At 36.7% G+C, this 24557-nt stretch overlaps 1 protein-coding gene and 1 long non-coding RNA gene across 18 annotated transcripts in view; one reads left to right on the top strand and one right to left on the bottom strand.

Moving 5' to 3' along the window:
- Positions 1 to 24557, top strand: part of PUM1 (pumilio RNA binding family member 1) — a 117287-nt gene that overhangs the window by 53288 nt on the left and 39442 nt on the right. For 11 of the 17 annotated variants that reach the window (XM_032495723.1, XM_032495724.1, XM_032495728.1 and 8 more), the window contains 5 exons: positions 4576 to 4742; positions 6742 to 7012; positions 17274 to 17367; positions 18852 to 18968; positions 22628 to 22779. In XM_032495723.1, the coding sequence (XP_032351614.1) occupies positions 4576 to 4742; positions 6742 to 7012; positions 17274 to 17367; positions 18852 to 18968; positions 22628 to 22779 (801 nt within the window). The remainder of the gene's footprint in view (positions 1 to 4575; positions 4743 to 6741; positions 7013 to 17273; positions 17368 to 18851; positions 18969 to 22627; positions 22780 to 24557) is intronic. The other 6 variants (XM_032495734.1, XM_006176168.3, XM_032495727.1 and 3 more) reach the window with 2 other exon arrangements.
- LOC116668323 lies at positions 904 to 19420 on the bottom strand. The gene is made up of 3 exons (XR_004325475.1): positions 19264 to 19420; positions 7891 to 7895; positions 904 to 915 (listed from the first exon to the last, which is right to left on the bottom strand). It is a non-coding gene; the product is annotated as an uncharacterized LOC116668323 (long non-coding RNA).

Genomic DNA, 24557 nt, shown 5'->3' with positions numbered 1-24557 from the left:
ATATTTCAGAAAAATCAATGGGACAAAGGGTTTAATGATTAGAGCTGTAGTCTTTTCAGGAGGAAAAATGTAAGATGTTTAGCAATTTTGAAGCTTTAGGGGATTGAGGGTGAGGGTGGGTGTGTCTGAGAAAGGCAGTGGGAAAAATGTGAAAATTGGATGAAATACTCTTAAGAGTTTTTTTTTTTTTAAGGAAGTGCATGTTCGTGAATCGCCTTATTTAATATCTGAAACAACCTTCCGAAGTAAATATTGTCCTTATGAATTTATGGATGAGAAAAATGAGCTTAAAAGGGAAGTGGTGGGGCCTGGATTCAAACTTTGTTCTAATTTCAGTTCTTAACTATATTGCTTTCTACTATAGCATATGCTATACTGGCTTATTTGTTAGTTTCTCACGACAGAATCATTTAATATGTAAATTTAAAAGTAATTCACATGACTAGTAATTTGAAACTTTTACTCATTTTTTTAATATTTGAAATTTTATATTACTATTGGAACTATATACTGATGAACTTAAAAGAAAATTGACATTCTGAGGTTTTTTTTGTTTTGTTTTGTTTTGTTTTTGACATTTTATAAAAAACTGAGAAGTGTACCCAGGAGAGACCAATATTTTAGTTGTTATGGTTTCTGGACTCTGTGTCAAGCAAATACACAAAATATTCCTTTTTAGAAAAAAGAGAGGAAAATTACTAATCTCATTGAATGTGACTTCTGTCATACGGAGCTATGTGGTAAGATCTTTACAATAGCAGTAGAAATTAAATTCTCATTTCTCCGACTTCATTCAGAATTAATAGATCTTCCCTGAAAGATTCCTCTTGTTATGCGAGGCTTTTAAGAAAGCTGAGCTATGAATGGATGGACTGATCTCCATAGTACATGGTTATTCTTTCTGTCTGCTCTTCCCTCTGTTCGTTGATATCTAGCAACAGAATGCACTCCTCTGCCTCTGTGTAGATCTGGGATCTGATTTTTCAAGAACTCTTCTTGGCTCCACTTGGGAGTTTTCATTGCGTTTGGCCACTTGTATTTTGAGCACTCACTGGGGCCTGTATTTGGCTTACAGATTCGGGTTGATATTCATTTAAAGGAAGTCCTCAACAAAAGGATGCTATTAATCTTTCCTAGTTTTTCCTTCCATTTAGCCAGTAGACTTTTAAAAATATTATTATGTCCAAGGTAATAGTGACAAAAAAGCAGAACATAACCCCTACCTTTATGATGCTTATTTGGACTTAATTATAGTGGTTCTCAGTTGTGAGTGCTAGTTGTAGGAGAAGCTTTTAAAAATATTTGTGGGAACCTCTACAGACACTTGTAAATTAAAAAAAAAAAAGGTTGTGATGCTCAACATAAACCTTAGAGTCACTGCCTTGTGAAAATGGCAGTATCTGTGGAGGGTCAGATTGGCTGTACACTTTTATTTGAGTTAAACCACTTAGTGGAAACATTGGAGATTTTAAATCTTAGTATCATAGATAATGTTACATAAGAAATGCCATCTCAGGGTGTAGTTTTACAAGTATCATATTACATTTATATAAAACGATCTATACTTTACAAAACTTTTGCATTTGCATCATTTCATTGATGTTTATAACTATTTGGTTTTAAACAAAGGATCCCTGTTTTATAGACAAGAAAACTAAGGAGGTTTAATAACCTGTCCAAATACCAGTAAGTGTTAGCATTTGAGATAGACTGTAGCTTCTGTGCAGTTGGGGCTAGTATTTTCCTAAAGACCACATAGCTACGAATGCCTTGTCTTAAATATTAAAACAACTTTTAAAATCCCATGAAACATACCAGCCCTATTCTCTCTCTAGGGTCTTTACATTACCCGCATTCTCTCTCTAGGGTCTTCAGATTTCTAAGAGACCATTTTTATGATCCTGAACCTTATATTCTATATTCTTTTAATAACAGCCTTTAATAGAATAGCTTCCCACTTGTGCTCTTGGTGTCATTTACAAATCAGACTTAAACTATTTTAATTTAGGGCTGTTGTTGATTTACTGAACTTGTTAAAACTTTTAATATACCCATATACAGAAAAGTGTAGAAGTCAGAAATGTTCATCTTCATGAATTTCTGCGAAATGAAAACACCCCATGTAACCCATTCAGATCAAGTATGGAAGCCTTCCTTGGGTCTCTCATCTTCATGTAGAAGGAACCTGCTATTCTGCTGAAGCATGATTAGCCTATTCAGAGTAGAAAACCAGGTAGCTGTATTTTACATAAATGGGCTGTGCAGTATTGGTAAAAAAATAGTCTTTCTCAGGGATATCTTTGAAAATCTAGCCCTTGACAGTATAATTGAGAATGTAAGTATTAGTGACTAAGTTTTTAGGCGAGAACAGTTGGCTTACAGAAGGACTAACAGCTTCTCAGCAGGCCTTCTTAAAGTGTCACTGAGGAAACACAGTGAAGAGTGTTGATTTGATGAGTGAGTCTCTTCTGTACTCTGATTTCTTCCTTGTTGATGAAACTTCCCAACTGCCTTTATTATAATTCCTTTCCATTTTAACTTGTAGACTTTTTGAATTCCTTGTGAGAAATTAGTGGTGAACCATTCCTCCTGAGCCAGTGACTTGATTTGTAGATTTGTGGAAGATTACTTTAGTGTGTTAGGATGCTTCTTCTGATACTCAATGACATTAGTGGTGTCTAATTCAGATAGAGTTGTTTATCACCACCTCCTGGATTCTTACCTGATGACAAAGATAATGGGAGGACCCTTCTTATTTTAGCTGTTTAGTTTTGCAGGGTTTTTTGTCATTTCAATTTTCTTTGTCATATTTTTTTAACTTCTCTCCAGCACTGAATTTGCTGCTGGAGATAGGAAAATGAATAATAGCTTCTGTCAGTTTTACATTTGCAAGAGAAGGGAGCTATTATCTCTGGACATTTTGAAAGCTCTTTCTGTCTTTAGAATCCTGTCATAGTCCCATATCTGGTTTGGGATCTCAGTGTCATGCTTGATTGGCTGTCATTCACTCTTTTTGAGCCAATAACAATCTTATATTTTGAAGATGTAAAATTTTATCTCATTTACTGCCAAAACTGTAGTTTACCAACTTTCTGCCACATGAAACTAAATTGTATATCCTAAGTTCCTTCTTATGTGTACTCCTTTATTCATGTTAGTTGTGAAATCTTTCTTTTTCTGTGTCTCATTTGAACAGAGAATGATGTTGAAAGTAAAATGGGCTCTGAACTGGTAGTTGAAAGATCTGAGAGTCAGGGTCCCTGAGTCTAGTCTTTCTGGACTAGAGATGGCTAAGAACTACTTTGAGAGCATCTTGTTTATTTTGCATTTACAGTCCTACCCATTCACAACTGAGTGTCTGCTCTAGTTACCATTAGTGATTTCCCTTTAATGAAATTTGGTTGTGGTGACTAAAAGTGCTGTGTAGCAGCTCTCACCATCTTCTGATTGGATTATTCCTTTCCCCAGGAACTTTCTTTTGGTCCAGGTGTATTTGTTTTCTTCCTTAAACCAGAAGTCACTGGTGGGGACATGAAAGTTTACCTGTCTCTGGTTTTACTTTTAACCCTTTGGTAAAGTTTTGCAAAGCCCTCTGTACCATGTCAAGTCACTGTACCAAGCCTTCTTTTCTTTTGGAAATGAAGATACGTTTGCTTTAAGTGTTCAGATCTTAACTTTGGCTGTTGGTAAGAGGAGACAGACTTAACTTTCTTAGAAAACATCAGTGTGCTTGGCACTACATCAATTCTTTTAGATCCGGTCTTTCAATCTTTGTAGTTTGAAGCACTTCAGAGATAAATTCTGTTGCATCAATGATTTGACTTAACATGCTCTCATGTAGTCCCCCTGGTATGTCTGACAGGCAGTGGAAGACAACTGGTAAACACTTCTTAGAGTGCGCTTTGTGAAGGAAGTTCACAGTTAAATTTAACATGTTTTGAAGGTTTAAAACAATTCAACTTAAGGATGATCGGGGAATTACTGATGCAGTAAGCTGTGAGACATTGGGTAGCACGGGGTGGTGGTGGTGCACATTGGCAGGACATATATTCCAAAATAAAGTATAGAGTAATGAATTTAATTGGAATGATGTTAGACCACACTTATCTCAATATTCAGAAGTAAGGGAGGAGTTTACATAGGTAATGGTGAAGTAGGAAATTTATTTTGTAGGCTTAACACTTTCCAACTGTACTGCTAGCTGCCATACCTGGGGCTTACTAGGCATCATGCTGTTATATAGAGTTAGATTTGAGGGTAGAGAAGTGGAACCTAGAGGTTAAAAGTTGTGGTTGGGCTTTGTGTAGGAAGGAAAAAAATGGGGTGGCGGAACACGGGGTATAATAAAACTGTCCTAAACTCTGTAACGTAAATGTATGTCTGTCTCCCCCATTTGGCAAAACTTTCTGCAGTGTTCCTGCCTCTGTGTTGTCTGTTAATTAGATTGTAATGTTTTGAAAGGGCATGGGCACTATCCTTTTCTAATTAGCATTTAGTGTAGTCTCGCGTCCACAGTGGTTACCCACTATTATTAGTTGATGATGATTAGTGAAGCTGAAGCTATTTTTTAAACAGGGCCCAAGGGATGCAGACAGTGATGAAAACGACAAAGGTGAAAAGAAGAACAAGGGTACGTTTGATGGAGATAAGCTAGGAGATTTGAAGGAGGAGGGTGATGTGATGGACAAGACCAATGGTTTACCAGTGCAGAATGGGATTGACGCAGACGTCAAAGATTTTAGGTTTGTATGTTTTACACTTCTGATTTTTGAATGGGGGCTGTGGGTTTTTGTTTTGATTTAGTTTTATTTTGATTTTAGCTTTCTTTTTCTCTCCCTATGTGTGGTTTTTAAAAATTGGGTCTAGTGTAGGCCATACCATAAAGATTTAAATTAACTAACTGGTAAGGTAGAATTTTCTAAGATCTGTCAGTGCCTGGTGTTTTCCAAAATGGTAGACTTTGCATTTATGTAGAGCCCTACAGTTTGCAGAATGATTACATAAAGATCATTTCGATGATTCTCAAATTTCAAAATCATCTGGGATGGATGCCTCGGAACTTCTCCCAAGTTTCTCCCAAATCTCTATCGTGGGAGAAATCATGATTACTGATGGAAGTGTGTCATATGGCTCTGGCATGTTAGAGGGAAAAAGAGCTGAGGACTTATGCATTATTTCACTTGAGACTCAAACTCCCTTTGAGGTAGATGGGTCAAGTATCATTTTCTTCATTTTCAAGAACCAGAGATGTAGCTCAAGTGACTTGTTCTTAATCGTATCCTTTCCATAAAAGCCTCTCATTCCATCTCTGGTCATGATTGATTTGCAGGTTTTACCCTGTAACTTAATATGCACAGTATTAAAATGATACTGTGTCTATTTGTCTTCCACATTTGGCAAGTATTCTTCATTTATGTAAGTAACCTTTAGTAATGATATATAATTTTAAAAATTTAAAAATCCTTAGTGTGTATAGTTAGAGAATTTAATTTTGAATAATTTAATGTTAGTCTAAAGCTGTTATGTGTGTGTCAACACACATATCTTATCCTAATAATCTACAAAGCCAAAATTAATGTATTTTGGGCCATTGTTTGTAGAACAATGTCCAGTTGTTCAGTCTTCCTAATTTAAGTTTTGTGTCTTGTGAGTATAAAGAATTACAGTCTTTGGAAGAAATTTGAGACACAGGGTATATAATAAACACTTAAATAAGCTCTTTCAGATGAGTTTGGGTAGCCTCTCCATCCTGAATCTCAAGCAGCTTGTGGCATTGTTTGTGGTATTTGACTTCGGGACAGGTGGTAGTGGTAGGGTGTGTGTGGGTGTGTGGGTGGGTGGGTGGGTGGTGTGTGTGGGGTGTGTGTGTGTGTGTGTGTGTGTAAGAGCTTTAATTTGTACCAGGTATAGGATTTCTTTTAGGCTTAGAAGGTAACTGCTCCACTCCCCTGACTACAATATAATATTAGTCTTTGTTAGTCTGAATTGGAATTATGTAGTCCTGTAAAGCGTGTGTGCTGGATTACCCAGGAGAGTACTTGTTTATACCTGTGTCCTGGGTATTTATTAATAGTGCCCCCCTTTGTTCTTAGGAATGTCCTGGTTTGTATGATAAATTATACCCTCACATTACTTTTAATTCTTAGAGTTGTTTCCTTAGCAGAGGCTTATCCTAGATGATGAATTTATTTTGTAATAATCTGCTCTGGTTTCTTAGAAGGGAAAAAGGGGAGACAGTTTTAGCATTGGCCAGTGGTACCCAAATATAATTTGTTTTTCATCTGTATAAAAAATTTTTTTTCTTTGAAATAGAGTCATTCTCAGATGTGAAATTTCCCCTTAGAAACTACTTTGTCCATTGACTGTTTAAAGAGTAGGTGCTGCTTTTGGTGGGCATGTTTTACTACCTGCATTTTGGGATCTCTCTTTTCATGGATGCCACAGGCAGTGACTTTTTCCAGTTCATCCAGTGTTCCTCAAATCTGGGCCCCTTGGTTAAAGGGATCGTAAATTAATAGCAGTTATTGTAAACTTAAGAGGTGGGTTCTGATGGGAAGGCAGTCAATAGAAGAGTCATGTTATAGGATATAACGTGTAAGCACCATTTTCTGGTCATTTTGTAGAACTGGTATTAAGTACTATCAGTAATAAGCTGTGTCAAGGATGTCCTTAAACTTAGGTTGCTGTAGTGTCCCTCCCCGCTCAAAATAAGGTTTAATGCCCTTTACTTTCTCTGTTTAGCCGTACCCCTGGTAATTGCCAGAACTCTGCTAATGAAGTGGATCTTCTGGGTCCAAACCAGAATGGTTCTGAGGGCTTAGCCCAGCTGACCAGCACCAATGGTGCCAAGCCTGTGGAGGATTTCTCCAACATGGAGTCCCAGAGTGTCCCCTTGGACCCCATGGAACATGTGGGCATGGAGCCTCTTCAGTTTGATTATTCAGGCACGCAGGTACCTGTGGACTCAGCAGCAGCAACTGTGGGACTTTTTGACTACAATTCTCAACAACAGGTACTGTGTGTGTCTCTGTCACTCTCTACTCTCCCTCCAGCCAGCACATTATTCAAGTAACTGAGAATGGGGGCATGGGAGGAGGGTGGCATTATTTTAGGTCTTTGATAGCAGTTCCTTATTAACCTAACAGTGGTGTGGTTTACAAAGCCCCTGCATCTTTCCATCAAGAAGGTGATTCCTGTGCTGAGGTTTATTGGCAAGAGACCACCCAGCTCTGCGTACTTCCTTTGGCCCCTCTCTTGTCACAGGGCCTGTGGAGGGGGTGAAGTGGTGTAACCTCTTGAATGCTAAATTAATCACAGTGAAGATATGTGATTGTGATGCTACTGGTTTGTTTTTTTTTTAAATAATAAACTCTCTTACCTACCACTGTCAGGTGTCCAGTGCCAGATGTCCTATTAGTCCTATCTTTTAATTAAGTGATTTACTACAGATAACAAACGTACCTGGTACCTTTTGAAAGAATTAGAATGTGATTGGGGAAAAACATACATCACTCAATATAAAGTCTACAGTGAAATTACTTAGGTTTTATTTTATTCATAAGTCCTTGGAAAATAATTGTTTGTGTGCCTTCTGGTTTTGAAGGCATGGTATGACTAACTCTGGGGTTTACTGATTCTTCTGTTCAATTTTTTTAAAAAGGAAAATTAGTTGTTTGAATTATAGAAAGGGTTTCTGACCATGTTAAGTATCCCAAGTTCTCCTTTGTGGCTGTAAGTAATTTGATGGGCCATGCATTTCTAATCCTTAATTTTGAACTGGAACATAAATATAAACTAGGTTTGAAAGGTTAAAATCTCATTTTGAAGTTTAGAATTAATATGTCTATGGGAGAAGTTGACTTAGGTCTTTGTAGATCAGTTATACCATACTATCTCTAGTTGTTGTCATAAACGGCTGATGTTAAATGAATTTCAGTTGATAGATAACTGGATAATAAAGTTAACCACATGAAATTTACAGAAACAAATCCCTTTAAAGAGATTAATGTGATATGCATACTCTGTGATCATATCAGGTGGATATATGAGGTTTCATTAACAAACTCTTTTTCCCGGAGAGAGTAATCTAAAAGTGTCCACTGTTCTCCCTGTAGTTCCCAGTAGATATACCCACCTCTCCATAAGAATTGACTTCCTGCGCTTTTTTGTGTTCTTTATAGGAAGTAGTCTTCTTTCACTGTTCATTCATTTCACAGTGAATCCTCAAAACAGCAGTTTTGAGTGAAGCCAGACATTACTTCAAGTGCTGAGGAGATACTAGACTTAAAAATATTTTGTGTCATATCAGCAAACATAGGGACACTCTGTTACTGTGTATGTAGACTTCAACTTGTCCAGCTTAGAATGTAAATGTGATAATTATCTAAATTGAGGTATATGAAGTGTAGGCTGTTCCTATTTAGGATCCTCTAACCTAGTTACATCAGGAAGTTTTATCTGAATTCTTTCTTTTACTCTGTCTCTTAGGTCCAAACTTCCCTAGCAGCCTTAAACTCCAGCCATTTTTGGTTGTTAGTTTGCATTCCCTATCTAACCCAGTCTAACTGCTTGCTGTTGAAGAAGTTTTCGTCTCCAGCCTCTTATGAACAGAAATCGAATTCTCTTTTGTCTAATTGTTCTTTACTTCATAATCAGAGCCAGGGTTCTCTTTTGCTTTATTGATCTTTGGTTTCACAATAGTTTTATCAATTTTAGAGGAGAGTAATTATTAGAACTTGAACAGAAATGTACTTTTGCATATCTACAAATAGTAAACATGGTTACATCAGAGGCAACACCCAGTGACATTTATAAAACCTGGAGTGCTTTCACCATGTATCCCATTTCAGCAGTTTTGGGAAGTTAACATTATTATTTTGAAAGGTAAACTATTGTTGGTTTCTGGCTTTCCATGCATGTCTTGGTTGCTGCGATATAGGAGCGTTGTTAGACTGATACACCACCATCATAGGATGTGATCATGTTGTTTTGTCCCATGGGCTCATAATTCTTGCTCTTCTGAGTAGATTGTCATACACATTCTTGTACAGGGTACTGTAATAGCATTCCTGGGGACCATTGGCCCCAGACTCCTAAGTATCTTCAAGACTTAATTTCCCAAAGGCTCCTGCATAGAAACCAGTAGTTATTAAGAAGGAAGGATCCTTTCTATACTGGAAATTGGTGTTTGTTCTTATTTTTTAGCCTTCTAATATTTTTTACCCTTTTGCTTTTTATTTCATTTTATTCTCCTTTCCATTTCTACTAATTTAGACAGTTCCAGTACTGTTACCTTTCTTGATCTTCAAATCAAAAAGTTGTCATGTCTGTCTCCTTTGAACTCTGTAGTGCTTTGTGCTTCCCTTAAGAAAAGGAATCACCACGTTCTTAATATGGTGTTCTTTACATGTTCATAACACTTTGTGCTATGATTACGTGTCTGATAGTCCTTGCTAGATTGTAAGCTCCCTGAGGGTATGGCCTGGGTCTTGATCCCTCTGTGTCCTCTGCTTTACTTTAGTGGATCAAGTTTTCAGGGAAGCTTTTTCATATCCCCATTTTATCATCTTAGAACATCTTCTGTATTTAATATACTTCCCAAAGCTAAAACTTGAAACTAGCCTTCTAAGAGGTCTGGAGGCCACTCTGAAGCCTTGTCTGTATTCTAATATGTGAATCCTTTAGATCTAGCCCACTAGATTGTGCCTCTTAGACAAATAACTGGACCTGTATAATATCCAGGAAATTTACCTCCTGAATCAACGTTTAAACCTTTTTAGGGTCAGAGCCCTCTCTTGTCATCTGATCAAAAGCCATAGTCCTCTCATTAGAAAAACGTATACAATTCTTTTGACCCTAATTTTGTGGGTAACTTCAGGGAGATCAGAGATCTGTAGATGCAGAATATAACCTTCTGTTCCCATTTTTTGTTGTCACCTATAGCCAAATGTATCTTTCAGGAATGAAATGGTGTCTCCCCACCCCATGGCTCTCAGTGTAGTTATTATGACTCAATTGGTCATTTAAATAGTACAAGGAGATACTCGAAGACAAGTCATGAGACCATTTATGTCCATGTCCTAGGAACCTTAGACAAGGGAGAGTGTACTCTGTTATTTGGGAAAGGAAGGACTTATGGAAGAGGTGGATCTTGAGCTGAAGGAAATAGTAAACAAGGCTTAAAATTAGAAATTAACATGTATTCAATACATAATGTATAAATAGTTACCCTAGGTGGTAGTTGAGGTTGAAAAAAGACTTATGAGGTTGCACTGATAGTGTTGTCTCACTGACTTTGCTGTGTTGCCTTATAGGCAGTGACAAAACATTCTTAAAAGTAATGACTTTTCATGTGAAAGTATTTAAAAAGTAATGACTTTTAAAGTAATCATGGTTTAGTTTTTTATGTGTGTGTGTGCTGAGTGTCAGTTTCGTGGCAATTATAGACATTCTTTTTACCCATATCAATCAGTTAACTGTTGACTCTTGTGTCCTTCCAAGAAATTGAAGTTTTGTCCATAGTGAACAGAGCTAGTGTTCGTAAGACTGTCATACATGAAACAGTTATGGAACTGTTGAGGAACTAAGTACTAAGTTGGTTGGTCAGGGATGCTGTCAGACCGAGGGATGGCTCAATGAGGACCAAGTTTGCGTAGACCTAACTTGAATGATGAGTGGAATATATATATATTGCTGAATTAAAGAGAGCAGAGGTATGGAGATGGAAATGCCCATGGTATGGTCATAGGTTGACAAGAGTAGAAGATACACAGAGAGAGGGAAAAGGTGCATTTGGTTATTGAATCCAGGTCACAGAGGCCTTGAGAGCCATGCCTGAGTACAGACAGTATTAATGATTGTAAGGATTGAACCAAAGTTCTAGTGTGGTACATATTTTTCTGTATATTCTGCTCTTTTATCACGGCTTTCTTAAATGAGCATCAGAGGATTTTTGTTTTGAATTATTTGCTGTAATTTATGGTAGGGTAGCTTTGTGATTTTATGAGGGAATCTGATTTGGAAATTAATGAAATAAATAATTCCTTCTTGTGTCCCATTTCATTTCATTTCATGTGGTAAGTTGATTTCATAACTCTTAATATCGTCTTATATTTAGACACATAATATATAGCAGCCTGAAAACATAGAAAAGGTAATTTTTATTTAGTTCATTACAAACTAATTGTACTTACAAATACTTTGGGACTTGGATAGTTAGGTTACTTCTCTAGTCACTGTTAATCATAAACTTAACCTAAGATGTATTTAGAGCAGGGATTCTTTTTTTTGTGCCGCGAACCCCTTAGCAGTTAGATTCTCACAATAATGTTTCAAAATGTACAGTGTGAATAGGATTACAGAGGAAGCCAGTTATATAACAATAGCTGTAACAATATTTAACATTTATTGATATGTATTTGCTTCTTTATCTTGTGCATGAAACAGAAGTAGTTGTACTAGCTATCATAATGAGCATAAGCAAGGTTTTGAGATGTCTAGCAATCGTAAAGTAACATGAAAATACATATTTCTACTGGTGATTAAATCACAAATGTATCACTAATTTTACTGTGGTTTGTTGTGTATGATAATAATTATTGAGGGACATGCTAAATTTCATGAAAAAGATAATTTTACCTGTCCTAGGTACAAAGACCTAGGGTTAAGAACCTCTAATTTAAGGTACTTTGAAATGCTTATTGATATCTTGGAATAATCTCCCTTTTTTATCACTTTCCCCTCATTGTCTTCTCTTTAATCCTGGAAAACACAGTGAACAGATCACATACAATGTGTTCATACTATTTTGTGCAATGATGCTTGAGCAGTCTTTATTTTAATAAATAGCTATGCAGTTATCTATATCTAAGTATATTTTAGAAAATTATTACTAGGTTTCATTATGTTACAATCAATGAAACAAACCAAAGCCATGATTACATTGGTAATCAGGTAGATTAATCTGGTTAATTGTTGATGTTCTTTATTTAAGATTCAGTTCGTCTAAAAAAATAACCTAATGATGTGGCATGTTTTACAAAATTTGGTACTGATACACTAAAACAAACCTGTTAAGCATGAATTTTTAACAAAGAAACAGACTCTGAAAGCCCCAGTCAGTTGGGAGAGGAAGTTGGCATGCATTGCATTTGAAAGTGTGGTAGTGATTTAAATGTCATTCTTGAGGCCAAATGTGTGCAGAGTTTTAATATACTTCTAAAAAAAATTTTAATCATGTTTTATTTAACCTAATATATAAAAAATCATTTCAACAGAAAATCAAAATAAAAATTATTAATGTAATATTTAACATCTTTTTAAATAATTGTATCTTTGAAATTGGGTGTGTAGCTAGCCACATTTCAAGTGTTCATTAGTTACATGTGACTAGTGGCTACCGTTCTAAATAACACAAACAGGAAAAACCAAACTGAGACCTAAGTGACCATATTTTACTTGACTGGTGCCCCGTTGATGAATATTGACTTTGTTTCCACCCCCTTCTGTTGTTTAATGCTCTGATGAATATCCTTGAGACTATTCCACCTGTGTGATCATTTCCTTAATATCCTAAAAATTGGTTTCCTGTATCAAACTGTCCTCTGTAAGGACAGTTGTCCATTTCCCCTCACCCTTGGCAACATTGGGTCTTGTTAGTCTTTTTCATATTCATAAATCTGAATATGTGAGTTTATTTGTTTTAAACTTTTTAAATTGTGTTATAATCATTTTACGATGTTGTGTCAAATTCCAGTGTAGAGCACAATTTTTCAGTTATACATGAACATACATACATTCATTGTCACATTTTTTTTCGCTGTGAGCTACCACAAAATCTTGTATATATTTTCCTGTGCTATACAATACAATCTTGTTTATTCTACATATGCCTGTCCATGTCTACAAATTTTGAACTCCCAGTCTATCCCTTCCCACCCCCCTAATATAGGTGTTTAGTATGCTTTGTTTTCTTTTCAGTTTACAAATGAGAGGAGGATTTTTCTGTCAGTGCCATGTGTGTAATCACTGTTAAAATGCTGACTACCTAGCAGTTCGGTCAGTTGAAACTTATCATGTTATTTAACTTTGCTGAAATTTTACAATATGATGTTTTCTGAAAAGATACTAGTTTACTTGGTAGAAGAGTGTATTTTGTTTTTCCTCAACTTATTTAGAAATCGTTTATTTTGGAATCAGTCTTCATCTGCTAGAGAAATATGAAGAATTAAAAAAATTTTGGCAGCATGTTAAATTATAATTATTAGTTGATCATTGCAGTTGTTCAGATAAACTGGTCAAAATATGGGCTTTGATCTAGAAGCTTCAGATAGTAACAGAGTTTCATAAATTTCATGTACTGAGGACTAATTTCAAGATGTAATTTCTTCTTAAAAATTTATAGTCCCACTATTGATGTAATACCCTTAGTGTTTGAAAGGCTAGTGTTGAAGGCTCTGTGAATTCTGACAATAGCCCCATGAGGTAGGGCAGCTATTACATTTTTATAGATAAGAAAACTAAGATACCATGAAGCTAAGAGGCATACTAAAGATCATATACTAGAAGCTATGCAAACATCTTTTTTTTTTGGTTTCTAGCTCCTGGCTGTTTCCTCTGGACTTAGTACTAGACACACAAAGCCCTTTGATGTGTGGAGTTGTCTCACCTTCAAATTCAAGTTTTTTCTACATGGTGTATATTTTAAAAAGTACTCATCAACAGCAAAAACAAAAAAGGTCTTTCTTCCCTCCCTCTTATCTTTGTAACCTCAGCAGGCTCTTGGTGCTCATGAACTCAGTGGGATTTTTGACTTCAACACTGACTCAGCAAAGTCTTGCCCTCTGCTTTCTGTGTTCCATCCTGGGCTGCCTTGCTGGGGGAGGAGCTGTACGAGGCGACCCATAGAAAGGCTGTGTCTTGGGGGAGGGCGTGCTCTCCTCATTCATTAGAAAGAACATCACACATAAAGGACTTTTGAAAGTACTTTAATGTGTAGTGATTTTAATACTTACGACAACCTTATGCATTAGGCATATCCTTATTGTCCCTGTTAGAGAGAGGAGGGGGCTGAGGCACAGAGTCTCCTGTGCAGTGTCATGCACAAAGTCATTGGTGGAGCTGAGATGTGAATCCAGGTCTTCTAGCCCCAGAGTCTGAGCTCTTATCCCCCCTCCACTATGTGTATTGACTTAAACTGGTAAGAAGCCAGGGCTAGCAGTATATTTTGGGGAAAGGTTAGTCTTGTCCAGATTCTGAAAATTCAACAACAGTGGTATTATGCCAATAATTATTACTGATAGCAATAGTATTATGTAATAGCTGTCTTTTATAAGGTGCCAGTTGTATGCCAGTCATCATGTTGGGTGTTTTTGACTGCCCAGATTCATTTCTGGAATGTAAACCCTCCATAATATCTTTTGTAAGGTCATATAGTGACAGAGAAGGGAGTTGAACCAGCTTGCTTGTATGGTTCTCAAATTATGCCTTCAGTATTTCTTTTTAGGAACCTTGATAAGCTTGAAATAGTTGGTATATTTTCTCTTGCATTCAGTTTCTTAAACAACTTACGAATTCCACCCAAACAAATTGCAGTAAATTGTGGCATATTTATCATTATACTGACCTTAAAATAAACATTTCCCTCAAATCTCACAGTATTGTGTTTCTCAGTTATTATTGGCTTGCTCTGTGAAAATCATGAAAATGTTAGCAGAGCTCATTGCTTTGCGCAGTAGATGACATTTGTATGAGTTTTCAGGCTTCTTTGGAATCCGTCACTTGCCAATTACCCAGTTTTGTTGTGAATACCCTGTGTTACCAGTTAATATTGGGTCATTTATTTAAAGAGAATGTGTCAGAATTGCTGTAATGTATGCTGTAATCAAATCTGCCTGCTGTAGATGCATAATTTACTTAATGTTCATGTTTACTGCAAAATGCACTGAAAATAATTCCTTCTCTGTTCGTCATAATCATTGAGCTGTTAATGAACTGTCAAACACAGGATATATGGAAACTTGTTTGGCTTATATGTTTTTGGTTAAAAGTAGTAGTCCCTGCTCTAAAAGTGTAAGAACAGCGAACTAATGTTTTGCAGAATGATTACTTTCATTCACACACACTGTATTTATATATATATTTACAGATACAGTACATACCTATATAATGTTACTGTAATGTTAAAAACATATGAAGTGAGGATAAGTCATATGGAGTGCTATTGGAGTACTGTTTTTGGTTAATAAATTGAGATAACCTTAAGAGTTATCATACTGTCTTTATTCCACTATCTTTATTTCCCTAGCTTCATGTCACAGCACCTAGATAATAACAGGTGCTCAGAATATGTTTGTGAATGAAATGAGTTATTTTGTTTGCAGCAGGGGCAAAGGGTAGAGGGAAGAGACTAGTGTGAGCAGTGTCTGAGATTTCAAAAGGTTTTAGGCTAGGAAAATTCCAGAGATGCATTGAAGAGACAGTAGATATTTAGTGAAATATGAGATATTTTTACAGCCTTAGAAAAATTTTTAAAACAAATTTCCATTATTTTACTTGTTTCCTGCCTCCTGGTTGCCCCTCTTGGGTGGTTGCCTCCTCTTGGTAGGAACACCACAAGACACTGTCCTTTAGGTGAAACAGAAATGTGAAACTAGTTTGCCAAAAATCACAAGGTCATAGTTTACCGAATAATACTGGTTAACTCCCTTCCTGGCGTGATCAGTTGTTTGGTATTTTTGTCAATAGATTCCTGTATTTCTTTTGAACCCTTGATATTTATTCAATGCTTATAAAGTAGCACTGTCTTTTTACCAGCATCATAGTGGAGCTTTTCTTTAGCATTTGAAAATAAAAGTTTTAAAAAGTATTTTTGAAATATATACTATATGTTTACTTTTGACATTCATATTGTGAAAGCAAAGACTTATTTTACTTTGGTTTTTAAAAAGATGAATATATAGAGAGGTAACAGATGAAGTTGGCCAGTATGTTCAAGATAGTCACCTTTTTTTTTTTAATTTAAAATCACTCTACTCATATTTGAGGCACAGAAGTAGCCAAATCATGTAATAATGTCCACCACCTAGGGAAACATTAAGTTGTGACAATAATTAAGCTTGGTCGTCAGAATGACATTATCTCCTTATCAGGTCTCTTTATGAGGACATCTGTAATTCAAGATTCATGGTGTCTGTTATATATCATCCAGTGATGTTTGTCAAGTTGTCGAAAAGTCCTGTAGAAAGAGTGTGTAGGTTGAAGGTCTTTTCTTGGGGAGGCTCCATTAGTTAATTCTCTCAAGCTGATTTCAATGAATAAAGTAGTCTTCAGTATGACTCCTTTAAAGGAGGCACATCAGGGCAACCCCAAATCAGGTATCCCCCCTTCTTAGTACCAATACTATTCATACTAAAATGTATGTATGAATTTACATGTTGTTCAGTGTTGTTTCCCTAGTTCTTGCACAGTGCCTAGTAGGTTTTGTTTAATAAATATTTGTAGGTGAATGAGTGAATGGCTTTGTAAGAGGAGAGAATCTTGGAATATTTTTATTGTCAAGGTCTTTGAACTCTTTTCCTTTTCTTGGAAACTAAGCAGTGTGCTACGTCTGAGCTCATAATCCAAGTTTAGTTAGTAGCAGCTATACTTATGTTGGTTTATTTCTTATATATAAAAGATTTGGTATTCTTGGAAACTCGGGAGCCCCCTAAAACGGCACAGTTGTCCAGTTTGCCCATTATGATAAGCCACTAGTTGAGGAGGGTATCCAATATCGTATCCCCAGTAAGAGGTTGAAATGAATACTCTTCATTTTCCTGTCCAGAATGTGAGTAGGCGAGGATTAATTCAGAGTGTTAGTGGGAGGGGGTCTCAGAAGAACAGATGGGAGATAACAGCACAAGGTGCACCGTGTTAAGTGGTTTGTAGTACATTTGTTTAGTTTTTAAGTGTGCCCTGGATCAGGCAGGACCTTCAGACCTTCAGACAACCTTTAGGGCATTTGTATATATGTTTGTGGTTCAGGGGTCACTTAATCTGTGAAGTAGTCAGCACATGGGAACTGGGTGCACAGAATTGAGGTAAAGAAAGAGGGAAAATGGAACTAAGAAGCATCATAGATGCCATGAGAATGGGATGGAGCATGAGAGCATTTTTATTTAAAGTGTCATATCTAAACAAGAGTTTATAGAAATTTTTATTCAAAGTGGTTTTAAAATGATTTCCTGAGACCAGTTTCTCTAACTTTAGTTAATCCTATCTTTTTCTTCCCTCAGCTGTTCCAAAGACCTAACGCCCTTGCTGTCCAGCAGTTGACAGCCGCTCAGCAGCAGCAGTATGCACTGGCAGCCGCTCATCAGCCCCACATCGGTAAGTCCTTAAGCCTGTGTAGCTCCCTTCTGAGTATGGCCCCCATTTTAGGAGAGATGGCTCCCGTGAAACCCAGTAGTACATACTGATTATCAAAGTCAGACACTCTCGTCCAGTTGTCTTTCTCTGTGTTTTTCATTTTTGACATGTCTTCTAGACCTCAACCCGGAAGATTTCTTTTCTTTTTTTTTTTTTTTTTAAAAACAACTGTTGTATAATTTCTGTACACTAAACTACACATATTTCAGATGTACAATTTGATGAATTTTGATAGATGTATACAGCTATGAAACCACCACCACAATGAAGATACCTAACACTTCCATCACTCCCCAAGAGGTGCAAATCAAGAAGATCTCTTAGTTTCAGGATTTCAGATATTTACTACAGCAGTGGCTAGCATAAGCTCTGTTGGCAGGGTGGGTGAACTCAGTTAAATAACAGCAGTTTTGTCCTTGTTGGGATTGTATAGACTATAGATAAATCAACTTTACGTCTTATTAAGTAGCAAGTAGTACCTGTAAACCTATTTTCCAAGTAGCACGTATTGAAAATTTTAAAAAGTATTCTCAGATAATTACTGGCTTTTAAAGTAGCTTTGCCTTTTTCCTATCATTCTTAATAATTTTTTAATATACGTGTTTTTGTCTTATTACCTATACCTTTCCCTCCAGACTCTTTTCGAGTCTCTTTGAAACAAATGGCTGTAAGTGTAAACAAGTACAAATAGAAAAAAAATTTTGTGTCAAAATGACATGATTGAACAGATAGTAGATCACTAGTCATGGAGTGTGGTATGCTCTGGAAGAAAGACTTGTTGCCAGCCTAGATATACGGTTGACCCTTGAACATCATACGTTTGAACTGCACAGGTCCACTTGTACATGGATTTTTTTTTCCTCCTGTAAATATGTACTACAGTACCACACGGTCCTTGGTTAAATTGTTGATGTGGAACTGTGACTACAGAGGGCCCACCATAAAGTTATACACGAAATTTTCGGTTGTGTGTGGGTCAGTGCCCCTAACCCCTGTGTTGTCAAAGGATCTTCTCTATTAAGTTTAGGCATAAAGGGTCTGGTTTAATTTATAGATGTAGATAGTAGTCTATAAATACTCATACATTTTCTTTGAGGAAAACTGGAAAATTGTTTAAATGAAAATAAACCCATCCTTCCATCCCATGATAGTCTTTTAAATTGCCTTATTTTAGCCTGTTATAATTTTGATAGTCTTTTAGAAATTGTGCTGAATTTAAAACTGCATAGCAGTTTTAATTGTAACTTTTTAGCAAAGGTTAAAAAGGATGATAGATAAATGTCGCTGTAAACGTTAGTATAGGGATTATTTTATCTTTTAAAAATTCCGTTTTACTCTCAACTCATCCTTTCATTTTCTTTTTTTCCTCACCTATAGCAATGAATAGCCAAACTGTGTAGATGTTTGGTAGGGTTGCAGTTTTAGTCGTTTGTTTTTACTGACAGGTATGTTTTCAGCAGGTTTAGCTCCCGCTGCGTTTGTCCCCAATCCATACATCATCAGTGCTGCACCCCCAGGGACGGACCCCTACACAGCTGGATTGGCTGCAGCAGCAACACTAGGTGAGACATTCTGCTGCATGACGGATTTTCTCACCTTCTAAAAAGTCATTTTGATGGGCATGCATTCTTTGTACTCTTTCAGAATCCCATGTCTCCAGTGGAGATTTCTCTCCTGATTTCCAGGGCCATCTACCTGCCAGCTAGATATCTCTGCTTAGTTATCACCTCAGACTTGAGCATAGTTAAAGGCAAATTAATCAGCTTACCCCTGTATGGATATTTTTGATCCACTGAGCCCCCCAGTTGCTCATACATATTTTGGGACTTTCTCCTCTTGCTCAGGTCTTGCTACTACCTCTAGTCTGCTGTAGTCCAGATCCTTACATTCTTTACCAAGACTCTTGCAGCTGTTCTCTTACATACTCCGAATTTCCTTTCTTCTCCCCCTCCTCCACCCACCTAAATTGTTTAAGAAAACTCTCAAATACAGATCTTACCCTCTCATCCTTCTATTTAAGCCCTTCATTGGTTTCTGTCTTCTCTACCCTGATAAAGCACACTGCAGTTATTGTCAGATATGGCTGGTCATTCCAGACTACTTGTTAGAGGTGGGGGTGGTGGGTTGTTCTTTGGAATCAGTATTTCTTAGGAGCTGCCATGGCATTCTGAGGATTAGTGAGGACTGAGATGACCTATGTATAAGGATCTCTCCATGTCTATATGGATGTCTACTTGGGCACCACTTTCTCCTCCTTCAAATTGGCTACCACTGGCTCATACCATTTGTGCTAGCAGTACTAAACTTCTGTGTCTTTGGACATTATGATCTCCTTAATCCTCTGGGGTAAAATCTTTTTCCATTCTTTGCTTGGGAAGCTCCTTATCTGGTATTGTCATCTCTAGAAAGCCTTCCTTTGCTAACCCTTCCCTATTCTCTATTATTTATCATCACTTTGTATTTCTTTGCTTGTGGATGTATACAGGAGTGTTTTCTTTCTCCCCTTGAGACTAGACTTTTTCAAAGGCAGCACTTTTGTCATTTGACTCTGTGGCACAGTTGCTGTCAACGTAGCGGGGTCATACATATATGGCAGACTGAATTCAGTGTTAGGACAGTCTTACTGTCTCCAGGGTAAATATTCTTTGGAGACATCTCTCTCAGTCAAGTTAATCATGACTAAGTATTATTGTAAGTTTTAGTTTCTTTCTGTATAGCATGTGGTTTGCAATTATGAAATCAAATGCTGTATAGAATTTCCTGTTGTTCTTTAGAATTGTTCACATTTTGTCATGGGTTGTGATGGGTATGGCATATGTAGTATAATTTCTTTCCCCCTGTTGCCTTTAGGGAAAATGGAATCTTTGCTAACCACCACTAATATTTATTGAACCCTTCATTAACTATTTGCCAGTGAGTGCTTTACTTTTCATATGGGTTGTTGGAAGATGACTTTTCAGATTAGGAATTTGGAGCTCAGAAAGCTGTCTTGTTTGAGGTCACACAATTTAAATGTAGCATTGGGGTTTGAGCCAGATCTAACTCAGAGCCCATGCATGCACTTCACTGTAGTACACAGTGTCTTTGTTACCTTGAATTGTCTTCTCTGTACTTTCTTTCCTCTACTCACTTACTATGTGTTATTTGAAACAAGGAACTAGTCTTAGGGATGACACACTTGTCCTTGCTGAAATCATAGTTTGGTGATGAGAATCTTGCTTTTTGTACTCATCAGTTGAGCCAGACTGAAAATGACTTAAGTGCTTTCACACAGAACCAGAAATAACTAACCAAACGGTGAAACTGCATATTTTTATGGAGTGTTAATCACACAGGAATTGAAGCTGGCATCCTGAGGAGCCAAGCCCAATTACTGATGCAACCTGGGCTGTTTTCCTTAACTCAGGCATGAGTCACATGACTTAGGAAAGTAGTAGAAATGCCAGATGAGAAAATTTAAAGGATAGTACAGATGTTTATGGTAACAGCTGTCTGTGCATAGTAGGGGTTTGCTTTGTTGGTTCTTGGGGAAGCCTTGAGACTATCATTGTGGGTTGCAACCCAGCCTTTCACAATAGATGTGGCAATACTCTTAACATCCCTGTTTTGCAGGTGAGGAAACTTAAGGCACAGGTAGAATCTTCACTCGGTTGTGTTCTTTTTGATTTTTTTCTTTATCTGCCCAAGACCACTCACTTCATATAAACACTAGTCAGCTGAGTTCAGGGGCACACCACTCTCTTCAACTTGGAGGTACGGTTTTTAGAGTATTTGGTTGCCGACAGGTTTAAAACTTTTTAACCCATTTGCTTATTATTTAAAAATAGCTCATATTGTAACATAGCTTTTCTAAGCAGCACCTTCGTTTTGCACCATTTTGCACTGTGTTTCATAGAAGGCACCTTTATAAATAGAGCTTCTTGAACTTAGCTGAGCCCACAGGTACAGAAAATAGTAAGTTTGAAGTGTCAGAACAGTATCGGACAGTGATTCAATTTGGCTTATTTGTGTTTTGGAAACTTAAATGGGGAAATAAAAAGCATGTACCAATTTATTTTGATAAAATGAAATATATATTTCTACAGGATTGGCTACTATGTCAGAATGGATATATTTGAAACAGCTCTATGGAACTTCACTGAAAAGTGTGGTTATTGTTTAAACAAGCTCCAAATATTTGAAACTCTGTGCTTTAACTAAGAAAGTTATTGGAGATGTGTTTCAGCAGATGTGAGGAAATGGCTCTGAGCTCTTGTCTTGGATGCCAAATATGCAGCTTTGGTGTTTCTTGTCATCAGCTTCAGAAAATTCTTTGGTTTAGAATTCTGCCACACCCAGGTTGCTGTCTGCATAGCTCTGTTACCTCTCTGTTGCCTCTTCTGTTTGGTGAAGACTGCAGCTGTAGCTTATTGCTGGAGAAGGTGAATAGATCATTTAGATTTATACGGAATGCTTAGTTTTGTCTAGGATATTCAGGTATGGAAGAAGTCAGGGTGTTAAATTTTTTATTTCTATTTGTTTTCAACTTTGACTTAAATTTAAAATTTCGTGAATCAGTGTCTGAATGTAGTTGTGTTGAATGCTTTTTTGTGACATTAAAAATAGAAACAGGGAAACCAAGCCTCTTAGAATTAGAGCAGTGCAAGTTCAGTGGCGTGTCTGGGCTTTTTTGTCATACTGACGGATTTTCATGCTTCTGGAACTAATGAAGCACTGAGATTCCTGTCCCTATCAGTCACCTCAGATACCATCCTTACCCCTGAAAGCAGGGCACAACTTAATCTTTTGTTCTGTTCCATCATGTTATGCACACAAACTTTCCACTCATTTCCCTTCTAACGACAAACTTTGTCTATATCTGTCCTATATTCTTTCTTAGGGGAAAAACATGCCTTTGCCTTCTTCTTGACCAAGTCCAGTTCCCCATCTGTTTTTGCAGTGCTCCCTTCCAGCTTCCCTCTCATTGTCTCCAGTGCTTTGTCCCTCACTGGCTTCTTCCTCTAGGCCTGGGGTTTATTACTGACGTTAGAAGACTTTGGTGTAGGGATCACGTATAACAGTTTCTGTTTTTTAAAACAGAATTCATGATTAGCTAGAATGAATCAGTATATTCTTAAGTTAATATTTTACAATAGTGTCCGCTGAGCCAGATGTTGTCTTTGGAAACTGAGATGATTCTTCCTAGTCTAAACTTTCCTTCCCTTTCCCTTGCTATTTTTAGGCCCGGCTGTGGTCCCTCACCAGTATTATGGAGTTACTCCCTGGGGAGTCTACCCTGCCAGCCTTTTCCAGCAGCAAGCTGCCGCTGCCGCCGCAGCGACAAATTCTGCTAATCAGCAGACCACCCCACAGGCTCAGCAAGGGCAGCAGCAGGTAACCTACCCAAGTGTGAATGTTAGTTACTGTCTATAATTAAAAGGTGATGTTCTGCCGTACAGAAAACTGTCAGTGGTGAATGGGTGAGTTCCCTCCTGTGTGTTATCTGAGTTAGAAGGAAAACTACCATGATCTCATCTAGGTACACTGACCAAGGACCTGATACATAAAAGGCATTCAGTAAAGCATAGTTAGGTCTGAGTCTGTGATACTCTAGTTACCTTCTAAGCACCATTCTTAGGTCACATCTGGCTGGCTAAGTAGCTTGCCACCAAGGGGGAGGTACTAGTTCTTCAGATTGTGTCTTTACAATGTTTGTTGGATCTTAAATCTTAAACCTGTTATCTCTTTTTTAACTTATAAGAGCTTTTTGGGTTGAGAAAGGACAGTTAATTGCAAAACTAAGTATGTTTTTTTATATTAAAGAAGCCATTTTTTCTCTTGCTTACTAGAATAACACCTATTTAATCCTGAAAACTGTGGTGAATTGAATTACTTGGAGAAAAATATTCTAGACATACTATTTAATTAATTTCTTATAAAATTGGGAGTATGTTGTCCACATGGCTTTGCATCCTGTTGTTACAATCTTCCATGTTATTTAGTGTTTTTAAATAACATTTTTTAGCTGACTTTAAATCTGTCAAGGAGTATCTCATACTTTATTTTGACTAGTCTTAAGTATATTTATGTAACTGTTGCTGAGTTTTATCTGTATTTATAACTTAGCAGTATTTTGGTGTTATAAATAATACTGATAAATATCCTTTGCATAAGTCTGTGATTATTTCCATGGAATAAATTCCTAGAAACAGAATTTTTTTCAAGCAAATAAAATGAGCATTTGAGCTTTTGCTATGCATGTCAAATTAAAGCTGTCTTTTGAGGAAAAACACTGTGCTTATATATGTACATATGATACGGTCCAAACAAGAATTCCTTTGCTTTTTATTAGTCTCACTAAGAGAGTGTAGGTTTACTTTTAGATTACACAAAATCATAGGTAAAACACAGGTCTTGAAATTGTAGCTAGTTTATCCTGGGTCAGTATGTCTACAGTGAGATAATTTTTCGAAGCTAATAGATGATTTTCTTTGCAGCAGATACTGTTCTAGTGCCAGGTACATAAGGGAGTTAGCAGATAACTTGTTGGCAGAATGGGTGATCCCTATTAATAAATTTCTTAATAGCTACTCTTTGTGGATAGTTGGTGTTTTATCAAATGATGATCTTTGTGTTTAAATGGCTGCCAAATCATGGATTGGAAGACTGAAGTGATTGCCATGCTTTAAACTTAGCTATAATAGACTGAATGAGAAAAATAGTAATAAGTACTTTTTATTGAAGGCTTTTTGTTTAAAACTAAGTGTTCTATATATAATTTCATTTACTTATTTTAATTGTGATAAATAGATTATATGTTGTCTATAATATAATATATAATTATATAATATAATACATTATATGTTGTCTATAATTAATGAGTGGATTCTTACTGACCGTGGCCAAGCATAGGTGTTCAACTTGGTAGTGATTTGGTGTTGGATGTTGCATTTTGAGAGAGAGGAGTTTAGAATGGCTTCTGAACTTTCTAGATTGGGGGAGACTCTGTAGATAATCATTCTACCAAGCATGGTGAACTATAAAAGGATGGATGGCTATTAAAATATCTCCATTAAGTATCTACTTGCTTATTAAGTATTGGTAGATTTCACATGCTGTGTTTAAATCAGTACCTTTGAAAAGAAATTTCAGTTTAACACCTTTTGCATCGT

This window comes from Camelus ferus, chromosome 13 (genome assembly GCF_009834535.1).
Source record: "Camelus ferus isolate YT-003-E chromosome 13, BCGSAC_Cfer_1.0, whole genome shotgun sequence".
Taxonomy (NCBI): domain Eukaryota; kingdom Metazoa; phylum Chordata; class Mammalia; order Artiodactyla; family Camelidae; genus Camelus; species Camelus ferus.
This window is presented reverse-complemented; position numbering and strand designations above follow the sequence as displayed.